At 37.2% G+C, this 18259-nt stretch overlaps 3 protein-coding genes across 4 annotated transcripts in view; all 3 read right to left on the bottom strand.

Annotated features, from left to right (window-relative positions):
* Window positions 1-4155: 4155 nt before the first annotated feature.
* LOC106160853 (tripartite motif-containing protein 2-like) lies at window positions 4156-7024 on the bottom strand. Its single transcript, XM_013537619.2, has one exon. The coding sequence runs from the start codon at window positions 7022-7024 to the stop codon at window positions 5390-5392; it is 1635 nt and encodes a 544-aa protein (XP_013393073.2). The 3' UTR covers window positions 4156-5389.
* Window positions 7025-7271: 247 nt separating this feature from the next.
* On the bottom strand, window positions 7272-16771 carry LOC106178619 (kynurenine/alpha-aminoadipate aminotransferase, mitochondrial-like). 2 transcript variants are annotated; one of them, XM_087013450.1, is made up of 5 exons: window positions 16494-16771; window positions 15994-16326; window positions 14119-14218; window positions 12513-13275; window positions 7272-7742 (listed from the first exon to the last, which is right to left on the bottom strand). In XM_087013450.1, the coding sequence occupies exons 2-5, from the start codon at window positions 16195-16197 to the stop codon at window positions 7514-7516; spliced, it is 1296 nt and encodes a 431-aa protein (XP_086869576.1). In that variant the 5' UTR covers window positions 16198-16326; window positions 16494-16771; the 3' UTR covers window positions 7272-7513. The 2 variants fall into 2 exon arrangements, with proteins under 2 accessions (XP_086869576.1, XP_086869577.1); XM_087013451.1 differs by having other exon boundaries at window positions 16676-16695.
* A 780-nt stretch (window positions 16772-17551) lies between these two features.
* LOC106178615 (kynurenine/alpha-aminoadipate aminotransferase, mitochondrial-like) overlaps window positions 17552-18259 on the bottom strand; it is a 4812-nt gene continuing 4104 nt past the window's right edge. The window contains exon 4 of the mRNA XM_087014106.1: window positions 17552-18259. This exon is cut by the window's right edge and continues 935 nt beyond it. The gene's annotated coding sequence lies outside the window, so the exon portion shown is untranslated.

Here is an 18259-nt window from a genome sequence, read left to right as displayed (position 1 = left end):
TTCGAGAGTTGTGTGGTAATAAGGTAACACACCTGGCTACGCATGGAGTCACACCTCAGCTTTGGATTTAAAGTAGTTAGAGAGAAATTAAATATTTTGTAGAAAATTTACTCGCCAAAAAAGAATATTCCATATTTAGTGGTAACCCTGTATTTCCAAAGACTGCTGGACAGCTTACAATTTTTAAAAAATGAAGGGCGGCCGTATATGTACTTGAAATAATTTAACCCCAACATTTATGATGCGTCCCAGTTGAATATCACTACTTTGTAGTGCACGCTGTTATTCGGTCATGAAGTAACTGTGACGTAAAGCTTAGAAAACACAATAAAATGTTACCGTTAACTTTAAAATACATAATGCAGAAGTGACAAGAATGATTGACATTCGGTACAAAACACGTGTAGGGCCTAAATGAAGACTGAGCTAATTTGCCGACAAATTATGAAAGAGGACACCTTCCGGACCTTTATACGCACGGCACCTGACAAAGCTGATAGACAAGAAAAGCAATTCTTGTATCTTCAGCGAGAGATCGTTCGCAATCCGAAAGAGCCAAGAAGGCAATTTTCATATTTGTTCAAGAGACATAGTTAGCCGAAGATCGGGAGCAAGAGGGCATTCTTTTGCGAAAGAGCGTCAGCGTGAGATCGATATCGATTATTCTTAACCCTCCCCCCCCCCCCCCCCAATGAAATTTATTTATTTTTTTAAATATTTTGTCATTTACTTCTTACCCTAGCCTTCACTCCCGCTTATGGCACATATTACAGATGGAAAAAGCGTTGGTTCTGGGTGAAATAATATACTGGAACTTAATGATATTGTAAGGTTCGATTTTAGGTTCACAGATCGAGAAGAAGTGAGCAACAAGAGTCGTGGATTTCCAAACAGCTTTATTCCCACTACCTAACTCCTTCTCTCTACCCACCACCTCGTAAGCCTTTCGCGTATGCCCTAAGTACAAGGCGTTCCGCGTCACCCGTTCTAGGAATTGGGAAGGCTCTATTAGCCTTTTCTCGGAATTTTCTGTTGTAAGAGGTTAGGTTTTCGTAAGGCGACTGTATGTAATGTTCTATTTCGGTCTTCAGTCGTTCAGCTTCATTGCACGAGAGAAAAGATCTTTGAATGTGGTCTTTTAATACCCGCCATGTAATATTTTCCCTGTCTTGTTGGGCTTGTAAAAAACGCTCTATCTCTCTTTTTAAGCTACCTCTAGTTACTCTACAGGCTAGTTTCACTTGTCCATTACTCACCGATGCCACCTGGTGTTCGGCCGAGTCGATCTCCTCCAAAAAGTCTCTTACCTCGTTTTCGTCCTGTCCGTCACATGGTCGTATTGCTGTCGCCGCTGTTTTTAGGGTCTCGTTCCCTATTTCAATAAAGGCCTTTCCCTGCACCGCTTCAAGTAAGCCTTGGAAGTTTTGTATTATCTGCTGAAGTTGGGGATGACCCTCGACTTCGTTCGGCAGTGGGACCTGCGCTGCATTTGGATTTGCCATTTTCTCCTTTGCTACTTCTTCTCGTCCTGGCGAGCTCGCCAATCCTGTAAGGTTCGATTTTAGGTTCACAGATCGAGAAGAAGTGAGCAACAAGAGTCGTGGATTTCCAAACAGCTTTATTCCCACTACCTAACTCCTTCTCTCTACCCACCACCTGTTCTATTTATATGTACCTTAATGTCTCATTATAATAATACTTTATAATAAATCTTACTAGGCGCGGGCGCCGCGACATCCTTTAGTCTAGGCGCGGGCGCCGCGACATCCTAGGGGCGTGGGACATGCTAAGGGGCGCCACCGCGTCCCTTACAATATAGTGGGAATATTTTAAACTTTAAGTGATGATTTTATAACTGGTGAAAACTAAACTATTATAATTGGAGCATATAACTTAAACTACCCTTTATCTGTTGCGCAAGTCTACATTAAGTTGTACCTGGGGATTTTGAAAATCTGTGCGTACAATTTTAAAAGGTCTGGTTACGCCCCTGCCATTTTTGTAATCACTTTGATAAATAAAAAGAAAATGAAACAGGCACATGGTTTATTTCCTAATAGTCGTTGGGAATAGTCGTTGGGAATGTTTACTAGTAAACACTAGTAAACTCCATAAGCTGTGACCAGATTTGGTGCTCTTCAAGTACATAATGTTGAAAAGAACGATTGCCAATTGTATAGATATGCCCCCTTGTTATTTGATCTACTGATTCACAATCAACTTATGTACCCCCCCCCCCCCCTTAACACCTGACAGAACAGTGATATTAGTCAATAATTTTCCTGCTTAATACTACCTTTACCAATATTGATAGTAAACTAGGTACTTGGGCCTTGCTGTCTCCGTGCGATCTCGGCACGGATGTTCATATAGCGTTTTTAGGGCGGCGCCTGAGCTGAGGCAGGCTGTGTCGTACGGATTCACAGCTTTCGCGTCTTCTACATTTTGTTTTTAAATGTTTTTTATATTGTTTAGTTTATTCATTTTTTATATTTATTTTTTGTTATTATTATTATTATTATTATTATTATTATTTCTAATTTTAGCAGCCTGTGTACTTGGTGATAGATGACATTACACCCTTCCTGTACAGGCATAGTTCGGTAGATTTGCCGTGGACATGATAATGGTTGAACATCATTTGGCCCCTTTTTTACCTTCTTTTTAGTGATTGATTATTTACAACAATAGCGGAGATGATTAAAACTTAGTTTTCTTCACATGCATGGATTTGAAGTTGTATGTTTGCTAGGGTGTTTTAAACGTAAGGATGGGCTTGCACCGTTTATTTATCGATCGTATAATCTTTTGGACATGTCCAACAACCTACGCACGTGCTGTCTGCGAACTGGAAATTCTTATCGACGTGGTAAGGCTGTTGCATGCTTTGGTGATATAAAATCAATCTCTACATAAACCCAAAATATGTTTGTAATACCTACCATTACACTGGGGTAACTTTTCGTTATTCATTTATTTATTTATTTATTTATTATTATTATTATTATTATTTTTTTTTTTTTGAAAAGAAAACGTAAACGAGCATGCATACGAAGTCGCAAGTTAGGGAATGTGTTCTGAGAAAGGGAAGGTTTGCCTTACTGACCTTTTGTGTTTAACATCAAAATAACGCATTTTATATTTTCTTATTCGTCAGAAAGATTAGGCGATGCACGTAGACGCTTACTCATTCTGTTAAATTTTTATTTTGGACTTGACCAATTTTCTATTAATATTATTGCAACCATTTATTTATATTCTTATTGGAGGACAGCCTATTCCCCCTTTTGGTCCATTCTTCACTAGGTAATTTAATGCTTTTTCTTGGTTTATAGTTTCAGTTTGCGTTTTAATTAAGACAATATAACCAACATATTTTTTCATAAGACTAAACATCGGTTACGTTTGTATTTGTATCTTTTTAACGACATAAGTACAACAAACCCATGCTATCCAGGGGTGTTTATTGAAGTCTGAGAGCGCCAGAGAGGGAACGGAAACAAATAGTTAACAAAGAATTAAATGATATAACCAAAAATGCAAAACTCGGAGTGGTGTATTTTTTCGCCTTCTTTCACGTCAACTTGAGTATATATTTAATAACGTTTCAGATAAATACACTTGCTTAAATGAAATTCAAACTCTTTGAGTCAACAGTGGGGTGGGTGGGGCCTATTATGCGTTTGTCAATCTGTATAAGGTAGTCCCGCTGTCTGATTAAAAGCTTGTCTGGTTCTATGACATTTTCTGTAGTCGTTTTAAAAGCCGGTTGTATGAAGGACGCATGGCCCGGCGGGAGGAGGGGGTAGGCTGGTTGAATAAAACGCGTTTAGGTAAACAAGTGGCCGTCATCAGCTGCAGAGTCCTGGTACATGTAATAGGGGGATGGGGGAGGAGACACTGTTCCGATAGCCATCTCCAGGCTTTGCTTTTTCTTTTTCTAAAAGGGAGGGATATTGATAACACTAGAAATATACCAGGAAGCATCCCAAAGGTTAAGGAGGGTACTTTGTTTCTCTATCTTCAAATCACCTGACAAAGAGACGTTGAAGGAGTTTAAACAATTATTAAAAACAAAGATCAGTAGGCGAAATTGATCAAGAACATACATTTTGCAAAAACGTTACTTTTAGGGCACCAAATGCAAAGCAAACGTTCATGTATTTCAAACATTGATAAGTGTTCATTTATTTCAGTGAAAGGACTATGCATAATTGACCTCTTGTATTTGCAATATACGTCCTCGATTTAGTGTTTAAAAAAGCTCCAAATTATGCCAGCACAAAGACAGTGCTATGATAAATATCGTGTATTGAATAAAAATTAAAATGAAAATATTTTTGTTAGATAATAACAATAAAAGTAAGCAGACAAAATGATGAAAATTAAAAACTAATTATGGACAACTGGGACCTTACGCTTTCCAGTTGTTGATATTTTACCTACCGACATTACATTGGAATTGGTACATACAAATGTATGACGTATCCTTGATTAATGTGGTTAATATATTATCTACATGTATTAGCTATATGGGCTCTGTTGTTCTGCATTTGGTAAACATTACAGATTTGACAATTGACAATGCACTTTCCATTTTGGAGTCTCTTTGACTCAAATCCCGTAAACCCATAATTTACAAACGCTCCTTACGATACTCATTGCAAACCGCACATTATTCCCTTTTTACAACTGTGGAGTCTGCTGCTGACTTGTATATTCAAGTTATACATCAGTTGATTTTTAGTAGTAATTAAGTATAGGATATTAAGATAAAAAATATAAATAAATACGGTTTTATATAGATGTGAAATGAAAATTAAACTTGAAAATGCATTGTAATAAAAGGTTAATTAGGTGCTGTCAAATACACTATAGGATTTATTGTCTAAATATTTTAGCGGATAATTCTTGTCTCTGTACATTTTAAACCAATATTGACAGATACTTGACTTCAATTGAGTTTGAAGCCCTGGCCTAATGTTCACTTTCTTAATTAAAGCTTGAATTACACCATTTGGCATTGCATACGTTTGCATCTAAATTAGCTACAAAAAAAAAAAAAAAAACAAACAGTGATTTGTGATTTCCGAAGGGTCTTAAGCCTAGTTAACACTTTCTTCGTGCCCACTGCATTAGTTCAGGATTAATGCTTTACCGTGACTTATACTTCTGAGCTGTATATATTTTTATACAGAAAATGTTCATACTTTGTCCTTATTTAATTGGACACCCGTTCTACTTCTGTCACTTTCGGTGCTTTTATCTGTCCATGTGACAGCTTTGCTGCCTTGTTTTAAATATTAGATCAGTTTCAATTCTTTTGTTACAAGTATAAATTTGAACAATATTGTGACATATCTTCAACAGTGTTCAATATAATCAATAGTTACTTTGAGAACTGGAATGTCTGAACTATGCCATTTGTTTCTGCCACCACCAGCTGACCAGCAGGGTTCATGGCTAATGCTACGGGAAACTCCAACCCATCATCCTTAGTGCCAATGTATCTGATAAACTGTCCTTGGGGACTCAGTGACACTATCCTGTTGTTATAGTAGTCAGCAATGAAGATGTGACCATTGCTGTCTGTGCACAATCCACGTGGCCCATACAGCTGACCATCACCACTGCCTTCTGTGCCATACTGGTACAGCTGATCACCACTAGGTGACAGCACTTGTACACAGTGTCTAGACCAGTCTGATATCACGATTTTATCATTCAAACTGTTCACTGCAATGTTTATTGGGCCTGTACACATACTGAGTGGAATAGTGTTCATGAACTGTCCACTGTCTGCGTGGAATGTGAAGATGGATCTTTTTCGACTGTCACAAACCATTACATGACCTTGTCTGTTCAGTGTTATACCTCGTGGATCCTCCAGTAGACCCTGACCCATGGCTGTCACCTGCTGGCCTGTGGGAGTGTGCACTTCGACACATTTGTCACCCCGTGATGTTATGTACAGGTGACCAGTCTGTGACACAGCCACATCAAATGGACTGCTTACCTTGATGTCATACTTGAAATCCCCAGTATGTGTGAACATTTTGGTTCTGTCATGTCCATAATCCACGACAAACACGTGTTCCTCATCTATGGCCAACCCGGTTATGTACATTGCACTGTCATCTTTCAGCGTAGAACTAAAAGAATGTTCACACCTTGCCTTAGCTAAGAAAACAGGAGGATATGGTGCTGATCTTGGATATGTTCCCTGTCCAGCTAATGGAGGTTGTGTCTGTAACTGTCCTAACATGGCTACCAGTCCAGCAGCAGATATCTCACCAGGGATGTAGGATATCTGTGCTGGTGTGTCTAGAGTTGGGACAGGTGTTTTCTCCATCACTGTCAGTCTCTCTGTCAGAGATTTTGCGTGAACCATGACATCAGAGTCAGTGCCATTAGTGATAAGTTCCTGGGCAAAGTCACAGGCACTTTGCAGTGATGTATGGTGGAATTCTAAGATGTACTTGTTAGCCTCCTTCTGCTTCTTTCTGATATCGTAAGCAGAATTCACTTCTGATATCAATGCCTTTTCCCTCTGACCAATTAATTTGCGCAAACTTTCAGCTTGTTCTTTAACTTCTTTAATTGTGGCTATCCTGATATGAGAGTCCTCGGTTTCATTGGAAGTTTCCATGACAAGTGCCTCTTTAAACCTGTTCATTGTTTTCATGGTTTTCACAAGGGCTACTGTAATTTTATCTCTGTTACTTTTTGCAACTTTATCAACTGGCACAATACCATGTCTGTAATGATCTGTTGATGCACAGTCACCACATACAACAGTATCATCATCTTCACAGTAATATTTTAATTCATTATTAGGATGTTTTTCACAACTGATGGATATCTGTGCAATGGCCTGTGTCACTGTTGCTGCATTGGACTGTTTTTCTTCTAAAGTCTGTCTCTCTTGTTGCTTGGTTATGATATCCTTGGCCTTGCCGAAGACAAAATTCTTCTTCAGTTGATTAAGTCCACCAGTGATCAGTGACCATCCCCTCCTAAGCATTACTGTAGGTACCTAAAAGGGGGCATGAGTACTACCGATTTTAGTGAGCATTCCATCTTTATAAGCAAAACCAGTGTATTTGAGACTTTATTAGTTTTCTCTCTGTCACCAAACACACCGTTTCAATCGTTCCAACCTTAAGTAAAATGACCATATATATAGCTGATTTCGAAATCTTATATTCTAATAAACCGCCGCCAGTGAAATTCACCAGTCTCCACGCTCATAACCAGAGTGATTCTTAAACTAGCACATTTGAATGAGATTTATTGATGGTAATTATGCGCAGGGTACTTAACTAACAAGGTGTATCTTGTCAATTAGAAAGAAAGCAATGGTATTCCATAGAAATGAAACAAAGGTCTTTAGCAAAGGTCTTATGCACAGTGTGCGTCTTTAGAAATATATATAGATTGATATCCAATTGTTGCCTCTCCCATATACCTGATATTCGATATATCACTTTACAAAAGAGAACTTTATACATGTTCAAGTTCCATATTCTCTTCTTTCTGTTTTCTGTGTCTGTCTGATGACGTCAGCAAGTTTTTGAAATGCAAAATCTATCGTGTCCGGTGCCACGTAGGAAAATGAGACCCGCACAAACGGCGAGGGGTCACTTGGATTGGTAGAAAATGCAAACCCGGGTGACACACCAATCTGATAGTGCTTGCGAACTTCTTCAACGATCTTTCTAGAATCTTGCACATCCTTTATCCTGAATAAGAGATAAACATTACTAAAACAGAGGATGAAAATTAACAATAAAACGAGGGGAAAAAAACAGATGTAAATATGTCCTTGAATACAAAACTGAACAAGGCAGCAAAGCTGTCAAATGTACAGACAAAAAACAGAAAATAAAGATGCAAAATAGGTCATTTTGTCAATTTTGATGCAATAATAAATAATGCTTATAATAGCACTGTCAGTCAACACTGAATTTTAATCTTGCACAACAGGTAACATGGTCAATAACAGGAGCGGACCCAGAGATATTTTCTGACAGTATTACAAAGTATCTATGTTGATCCATCCTCCATTTTGATGGTCTTCCAACAGAAAAAAATAGATACCAGTCAATATAAACTTAATAACCTGACTGTCTTCAGGAAGACCCAGAAGATGGTCCACCCCTTCAATAAAATTACAGTTTCAGGACCATGAGAGTTCAAATTCACATTATGAAACTCTCAATATTTGAAAAATGATGACAGTGCATAAAATAATATTACATAATGTTTAAAGACATAAAAAACAATACAACTGCTTATGTGGAAATACAGAAAATGTGCAGAGCCCCAGGCAGATGAGAGTTAAAAGTCACAAATGCAAGTGTTTGAGAAAAAATTATAAAGGAAAACATAACAAAGCTAGAAAAGCACTTTGAGAGTGCAGACCTCTGCCAAGGCAGCAATTGTTGATTATTATTGATAATTGATTGATTATTGTTCCAGACCACCACCAAAAATTAATCATTGTCCTCTTTGGCCCACTTCCGACAGTTCCTGAAAATTTCTGCAAAATCAGTCCATAACTTTTTGTGTTATGTGGATGACAGACAAACGGGGGTGAAAATATGACCTCCTTGGCAGAGCTTGAGGTAAATATAATTCCAATGAAGATGCTATTCAAACTTTTAATCTTCCAGTTTGATATATATATATATATATATATATATATATATATATATATATATATATATATATATATTTTTTTTTTTTTTTTTTTAAACTTATTTGCAATATTAAACAAAATTTACCTGCATAATTATCACTGCTTCCTTATTATTAATCTAGCAGAGAGCTTTACCTTTGGGAGTTTACAGGGAAATATCAACAAGTGTGCTTTATGTAATCTCATTTAATGGCCTATTAAGGCAAATGACTTTATAACTCTGAAATTAATCTAGTGATACCCAAGGGTAATTTACAGACTGACCCACTCAAAGGTCTTTAGGCCCATAAGTCACACTTTAAGAAAAGCACAAAACCATAATGCCCAAAATAGGAGACTACCAATCCTGATGCAATAATACATTATGTTTAACTGCACAGTCAACATCAACTTATGCACAACAGGTAACACAGACGAAATTAAAAGCATAAGGCTTCAGGCCCATCGGAGTTCAAGTTTATACTTAGAAAGTGCCAGAATGAGAAAAATGAAAATTTCACAAAAAATGCATAAATTCAATAAAAATGATAATCCAATAGAGCTGGTTTTCTCATATGAGCTGAAGGCCAATCCTAAAAATCGTACTTGTAAGTTAAAAATGATAATAAGTAGCACAGTTTTCTTTTCATAATGTTTGCAGTAGCAGTGCAAAAAGATTGTTGTCAATTTTGATGTAACATTACATAATAAATTAGAGAATAATTATCACCAATTTTTGTTTATTGACTATAAATAGGATGGACATGTAGAAAATATGATTACCATTCGGCTTCATGTCCATGGGAGCTCTGAGTCCCACAATGAATATGCCAAAAAGATAATGAATATTACACTAAAATGTATAGCTTCCAGAAAAAGAAGCCAATTAGACTGCTTTTCCAACTCAGGCTGCATTTTAGTCCTGTGTTTCTTTTTTGAAAGTTTGACAGTCATAAGTAACACAGTTTTCCCATAATGGTCATCAAGGCAGCAGCACCCAAAATTGTGTTTTCTTCTATTTTGATGCAACATTACATAATGCTTAACGGCATAATGACCATCGATTTTTTAATAATAAAATATAAGTGTCATGAATTTTCAGAAAATGTGACTAGCATGGGTCTTCAAGCCCGTGGAGGTTCTAAGTCACACCTTGGAAATGCCAATAAGTGAAAAATTACATTTTCACAAAAAACTGTTTAATTGCCAGAAAAATTTACCAAACAGACTGCATTGCCTACTGAAGCTGTATTTTAGACCCATGTTTCTTTCCTGTAAGTTTGAGAACAGTAATTGACACGATTTTCCTTAAATGGTCATCATGGGAGCAGTGCCCAAAATAGGGGTTTCTTCAAATTTTGATGCAATATTACATAATGTTTTACAGCATAATGACCATCCATTTTTCATAATAAATTATACCTGTCATGGATTTTAAGAAAATGTGACTAGCATGGGTCTTCAAGCCCGTGGAGGTTCTAAGTCACACCTTGGAAATGCCAATATGTGAAAAATTACATTTTCACGAAAAACTGTTTAATTGCCAGAAAAATTTACCAAACAGACTGCATTGTCTACTGAAGCTGTATTTTAGACCCATGTTTCTTTCCTGTAAGTTTGAGAACAGTAATTGACATGATTTTCCTTAAATGGTCATCATGGGAGCAGTGCCCAAAATAGGGGTTTCTTCAAATTTTGATGCAACATTACATAATGTTTTGCAGCATAATGACCATCAATTTTTAATTATAAAATATTAGTATCATGGTTATTCAGAAAATGTGACTAGCAAAAGTCTTCAGGCCCATGGAACTTTAAAGTCACATATTGAAAATGCCAAAATGTAAACAAGACAGCACTGTTCTGAAATGGGTTTATTTCCATTTTTAACACTATTTTAACATAAAATAAACAGTTTACTGCCATTTTTATATGACCAATGAAGAAAATTGATGAGATGGGAAAAGTATCAATAGAACAGTGTTAAATGTCCAAATTCCTACATTCTATGATTCTGAACATAGTGGATGAATGCATCTGACAAACTGCAATGATATGATTCCATTTTTGACACTTTATTACACAATACACGATAACAAGTTTACCATCATTTTTACATAATCAGCTAAAAATGTTGTAAAGATGCAGGAAATATCAAACAAACACTTTTACATTTCTTATTAGTTCAATTATGAGACTGTTAACATGCCTAAGAATTGAATCTGTGGAATTGTGAAAAAACAGCATAACTCCTAAAATAATGGCCCGATTATACTGATTTTTGAACTCAACCTGCATTTTAGTAAGATTGACCACTCCTGTGAGTACAATGACAATTGGCCAATCTGTTTTTCTTATATTGTGTTTACGGTGTTGCATATATGCTGAAAAAAGTGAAAAAAAAGCATAACTTCCCTAAAAATTACCCGATCATGCTGATTTTCGAACTTGACCGGCGAATTATGAATATTCATCATTTCTGTAAGTTTCAAACCAAAATGTAATACAGTTTTTCACTTATCGTGTTTACGGTGTTGCATATATGCTGAAAAAAGTGAAAAAAAAGCATAACTTCCCTAAAAATTACCCGATCATGCTGATTTTCGAACTTGACCGGCGAATTATGAATATTCATCATTTCTGTAAGTTTCAAGCCAAAATGTAATACAGTTTTTCACTTATCGTGTTTACGGTGTTGCATATATGCTGAACAAGACAGCACTGTTCTGAAATGGGTTTATTTCCATTTTTAACACTTTTTTTAACATAAAATAAAATAAACATTTTACTGCCATTTTTATATGACCAACTAAAAAAAATGATGAAATGGGAAAAGTATCAATAGAACAGTGTTAAATGTCCAATTTCCTCCATTCTGAGATTCTGAACATAGTGGATGATTGAATCTGACAAACTGCAATGATATGAGTTTATTTCCATTTTTGACACTTTATTACACAATACATTATAACAAGTTTACCATTTTTTTTCATAATCAACTAACAATGTTGTAAAGATGCAGGAAATATCAAACAAACACTTTTAGGCATCTTATTAGTTACATAATGAGACTGTTAACATGCTTAAGAATTGATTTTGAGGAAATGTGAAAAAAAACAGTATAACTTCTAAAATAATGGCCCGATTATGCTGATTTTCAAACTCAACCTGCGTTTTAGTAAGATTGACCACTCCTGTGAGTATAATTACAATTGGCCAATCCGTTTTTCTTATATTGTGTTATCAGTGTTGCATTTATATTGAAAATAGTGAAAAAACAGCATAAATTCCCTCAAAATAGCCCAATCATGCTGATTTTCGAACTTGACCTGCGTATTATGAATATTCATCAGTTCTGTAAGTTTCAAGTCAAAAGGTAAAATGGTTTTCCACTTATCGTGTTATCGGTGATGCATATATGCTGAAAAAAGTGAAAAAATTGCATAAATTCCCTAAAAGTGACCCGATCATGCTGATTTTCGAACTTGACCTGCGTATTATGAATATTCATCAGTTCTGCAAGTTTCAAGTCAAAAGGTAAAATGGTTTTCCACTTATCGTGTTATCGGTAAAAGTGCACGGCGACGACGACGGCGACGACGGCGACGACGACAGACGCAGATGATGGCTATATGAACAGACACATCTGTGTCTGTACATAAAAAGTGAAAAGGACATGATTAAGTGTATAAAAAACAATCATAAACTTTATTTAAAGAGGGTAACGCATGTTAAGTGTACACATTTTTCTTACACATGGCCCTCTGAAAGACATATATCTTAATTTTTCAGAACGATAGTGAAAGCAAGAAAAGTAAAAACCCGTTCCGACCTGATCCAGAAATAAATCCCGGCTTCCGGTAGCTCCCACTCAGCTAGACCAGTCAGCCATTTCTCTGCCGACATCTGCATGGCGTCCCTCTGTCCTTTATAAACGCTTTGAATCTTTTTCACATGTTCCTGGAACCCGTCCCGTCCCCACTTCTCCAAGGCCATCAGCAGCGCCACCTGTGACAAATTACTGGAGTGTTCCTGCGTGGATCCAATGTGCGCCACGATTTTGTCCACCAGGGGCGCTGGCCCACTGAGGATGCCAAGACGTAACCCCGGAGACACGGTTTTCGAAAACGAGTCTGCTCTCATTACTCTCCCGTCTGTATCAATGGAGAGAAAACTCGGCACACGAGAGTCTGTATACTGTACAAAGTAGTAGGGGTCGTCCTCTAGAATGAGCAAATCAAACTCCTGGGCTATGGCGTATATTTCCTGCTTACGCTCTAATGTCATATTCTCCCCTGTCGGGTTACCCCCCGTGGGCACCAGATACATCAACTTGGGGAAATCAGAGTTTGAATCTTTTACTTCATCAGGAGTCCATTTTGATAAGGTTTCTCTTAGGTGCAAGGGTGATATTCCACGTCCGTCTCCCAGTACGCCGACAGGTTTGGCGCCAAGAGCTTGTACCAGGTCTATGGCGGAGGCGTAGGTGGGATTCTGTACAATGATGGTGTCGTCTGTCTCCAGGCACATTTCCAGCACCTTGAAGGCAGCCTCCGCAGCGCCGTTGGTGACGATCACGTCGGTGGCATTTTCACCTGAGGAAAGAGACAGTTTAAAAATGGCATATTACTTTTTTTCTAATATTGTAAAAAATATTTCGGCGCTTCAATTGTTATATTAGTTTTTTAATTCCAATATAGAAACTGTCTAGACTGAATAACAATCACCAACAAAATATAAACAAAAAGCAAACAATCAAGGATCAAACAGAAAAAAATATATGTGTTATATGAATTACCATAAATCTCTAAAACGTTGTCTTGTTTGCTTGAAAATGAAATATAAAAATAAAATTCGAAGTTGCAAGAATATATGGGGTTTATCATCGTCTCTTTAGATAAATAAAAATAAGCAATGAAGAGCGTTTGGATACCTATTTTCGATGAAGTAAAGCATCTGTTTTTGGCTCTCACCTTTCCCCATTACTATTATCTCTATTAATTTGCCAACTTTTCCAAGAAGTAAGTTACTCTAGATCTGTGTGTTCCAGTTTAAAGGGATAATAACTCTTCATTTCGGCCAAAAAATGAATCTTCCTGGAGTAAAGAACAATTTTCCATACTTACCACTGGTTAATGAATCCATTTTTACATTCTAAGTTAGTCCCTGTTTTTTTTTTTCTAAAAAGTTTTTTTTTTTTTTTTTGTTAAAATCTCTTAAGAGATTATAACTGAGTACAGCCATCAATGGAGGTCATGTGATCTGAAGACAAGCTCAGATATCAGAATAAAAGCTTTAACTGCTGTTTTTGTGGTAAAACAGAATATATTATATTTCTATGAGTTGTTCACAATGTTTTTATTGTGAAGTATACATATCATACGAAGAGTTAATATCCCTTTAAGTGAACTTGTACTCGCTATGTTCCAGGCTCTTACCTCGTCCCCAGCATGGAGGGCTGTGATGTTCCAAAATGAAGTTCTTACACCAGTCCCGGAACGGAGGGTAACCGGTAGTATTGCTATACTGCTGCACTTCCTAACTCATGAAAATAATAATAATAATGATATATAAAAATAAATGAATAAATAAAACTGATGGTATTAAACGTGAAATAAAAACTATCAATATATATGTCACATTCTCAACATTCAGAGATCACAGTTGACCCAGATTTTATTTTATTTTTATTTATTTATTTATTTATTTATTTATTTATTATTTTTTTTTTTGGGGGGGGGGTGTTGCGACTGAGGCATTGGAGAGATAAACTAATCACTCCGGATAAACGCTATGACTATATGATTTTGCGCATGGTTAGCATATTTAACCTACGTCTCGTCACGTCCTGGTTACAATAACAGAAAGTAGTCTGCACTATAAAACACGTTTCAGTGGCTATCATTCAATGGGCAACCCCTTTCCTTGCACAAGATAGTCATATGGAGCAAGTGCATACTCCCAAAGGCCCCATGTACAGTCAAATGCGTACATGAATGTACTTCAATCCCATAGAGCTCGGCATTTGCATTTATTAAGATTCCCGCCCTTCTGTATGGTGGGTATTTAATATAACAAACACGCCAATGTATATAGCTATATACTTGATAACATCGGAAATGTCCTCACTCTTTATAGGACCACAGTGATATGCCGCGATATAGGAGGGTCCAAACCAACTTAATCATAAACACGGCTTTCATGCAAATGCACACACACGTACACACAGACACAAATAAACACGCGCACGGACGCCAGAACACACACAAACACACACACACACACACACACACACACACACACACACGGGCGCATTCAAGTACTCGATATATACCACAGTCGGAGTCCTGTTAGAGAGATGTGCCGGGGAGTCACGTACAGCATGAACAGTGTCACATAAGGGCACAAACACGTTTGTTATGAATGGAAATAAAGCCCAGATTTAAATGTACCAGTATGTCTACCTTGCGTAACATGATGCAATTTAACTTAAGTCAACCAGGTCAAACATAGCTCCGGTATTATTTGTGTGTATAGAGATCGATATTCGCATGCATTTAATACGTAGAGTAAAATAAGAGAATGTTGGAAAACTCTCTCCCACACACATACATAACCCCACATGCAAGCAAGCACTAACGCATATGCGCGTACACGCCTACCCCCCAACGCACGCGTGTACGCGTACTTAAACCCGAATAACCGCGGGCGCACACACACGCACGAACACACACACACACACACGTGTCATGGTAAACTGCAAGTAAAGAGATCAGCCAAAATCATAGTCAAGCATGTCCCAATTTTCTGGTTTACATGCTAGTTACTTGCCGCAGATAAACTAAGCGCATTATAGTAGGTCAGTTTACAGAGCACTACGTACTGTATATGGAAATATATGTGTTAGCACTTTTGTGTTGGTGGACAATATGCATAGGTCACCCAGTACGCATAGCATATAAAGTACACATCACAAACCGTAATAAGCATTTATGGCCCCATCCCCATAGACACATACTGTAGGTCTAAGTGGGTCGACTAAACTCTGAGAGGATTCTCGCTGAGTGCAAACACCTCAACGGATTACCATGCCTTCTTCTGGCGTTTTAAATTAAATGTATACCTACATGTAGCGCTGGCAAATGTAAAATTATGATGGAAACAAAAGTAGGCGTGTCATTCATTGAAGGTGATTGCAATTAGCGAGTCCCTGCAGAGTTGGATCGAAGTAGGCCTACGAAGTCCGATAACGTGTCTATGAGAATTCAGATTTTTTGCAAGAAAATACGCTCTAGTACAAGTAGTACATGTACCTGCATGAGTTCCTCCCCCAGTTCTACCTGTCTCCCGTCCTGCAGACGGAGCGTGGCCGTCCTGTATGGGAAGAGAGCCGGGTGGGCCAGCCCCGCATTCAGTGGTATCACCGCCTGGTCACTCTGTACCTCCTCTGTCTGCCGCCGGAGATACGGCCGCTGTCGACGTCTTCCTACAGCGCTGAGAAAACGCCGGTACGCCATGGCAGAGGGACTCGTTGCTGTAGTAGGCTACGGTCCAAAGGTTTGTTTACCTAGAGATCACCCTAGTGTTACCTTAAGCGCTGTACAGTCAGTGATGTCGGTCGACCTGGTCAGTCGAGAAGGGTCGGACTAATAATACAAACACATGGCGTGCTTGATCATTCTTTCAAATTAACTGGCGGGGGCCGTAGCGATAGTCCGAAGGTTCAATAGTCCGAAGGTTCATTGGTCCGAATGTTCACTATAGAACCTTCGGACCAATGAACCCTTGATTAAAAAATCGATAAAAATGTTACCACTTTTCGGACCAATGAACCTTCGGACCAATGAACCTTCGGACTATCGAGACGCCCCCAACTGGCGAAGTAAATAGAGTACAGTAATGCATCTTTGACACCCTGTCCTTATACGCCACTCCTAATATAGGATATTACGTCTCTTGTTTAGGCAGCTTATGACCTTCTCAGCAATGACGTACCTCTTTTAACTCAGTGGGACACGAGCCGCTTTTCAGAGAATGGAATAAACATCTGAACTTGACCTGGTTCACTGTTGCCTTTATGGTCACTGCATAACTAGGTCAACAATAGTGACGTCATTACAAGATAGGCTTTGCCTGCTGCCCATGGTCAGCGGCGAGGTAGCTCGGGGTGTGGTTTAAAAAAAATAAAAATAAAAATAAAAATAAAAAAACAGAAATTTCAGTCCGAAATTTAGAATGAAAATTAGTTTATACTAAGAAAGCAAAACATCCAGTGCATTTTGATCCAAAATAAACCAGTGATAGTCCCACTGATATGAAATAATGGAGGCCTACGAATTTTCTGTTAATGATCTTGGAGCTCGAGAATGTTGGCTCAGTTCTTTAAATTATATCAATTACTAAAATTTGATAAAGTTATAATGTTCATTCTTGCAAATGAAAGTTGTTTTACATTTTATTTAGGCCTATAAATGACTGATAAAAGCAATTAAAAGACATTGTGACATTATTAAACATCAAAGAAAAATTCACTGATTAAATTAAATATTAAATCAAAACTGCTTCTTTAAAATAGTTCAATATCATAAAAACATTAATTAATTTCAAATATTTAAGTCGGCTTATGTTCATTTCTTTAATTATCTCAATAACTGAAAATTTGTATCCTGTTTTTATTTATTTATTTTTATTATTATTATTATTATTTTTTTTTTTTTTGGGGGGGGGCGTATGGTTTGTAAATTGGAAATTTAAAATGGAAAGATGTGTTTTAGCACTTGGGGTTTGTAAAAATGCGTTAAATTATAAAATCTGCCAACATATATAACATCTGTAAGAGATGGAAAAGAACAAAAGAACGCAAAGTTGACATTTAAAGGACATTTTGTACTTCTACTTTTTTAGAATCCATTAAATGACTGATATCTGTTTTAGCTATTGTTCATAATATTTAAATGACTATCTCACATCTTGTTGTATGCATGCGTAGGAATAATGTTTTACAAGAAGAATAGTGCTTGCTACTGCGGGTGACAGACGATAACGAAGACTACTTTTGCTGCCTCCTCTTCTTTGCTTAGTTATGATAGTTCGTTACAATGTGTACAGTATATTGATACATAAACAAAATGTGACTGCTTGAAACTGATGCAGATAAATCACATAAATAAATAAATAAATAAATAAATAAATAAATAAATAAATACATGACGCACGTTCACTACGGAATAAATAATACAGAGAACGAACATCTGTTCCTTTTTCTAGCCAAATTTAAACAAATATACAGTTTAATTAGAGACATCATCATTACAATAACAATAACAAGGTGAACTGAACATTTGATTCAATTCTAAATACTCAACTTTTAAGCAATCTCTTTAAGAGAACATATATTTAACATAAACAAGGTTGTGATCTGTGCTGTTTAAACTCGCCAGTAACGTGTCGCTATAACTTCCTACATGTAGCTCCAACTCGCCCTTGCTCCGATTTGAAATGGTTTGACTTTGTCCATGTCGGGGACAGCGGTGATGGCCCATAAAAAGTCAGTTAACAGGATTTATCACGAAGCCAAGT

The sequence above is a fragment of the Lingula anatina genome, chromosome 5 (assembly GCF_051362555.1).
Source record: "Lingula anatina isolate TDL-2025a chromosome 5, LinAna3.0, whole genome shotgun sequence".
Lineage (NCBI taxonomy): Eukaryota > Metazoa > Brachiopoda > Lingulata > Lingulida > Lingulidae > Lingula > Lingula anatina.
Note: the sequence above shows the minus strand (reverse complement) of the source record. Positions and strands in the feature narration are given on the sequence as shown.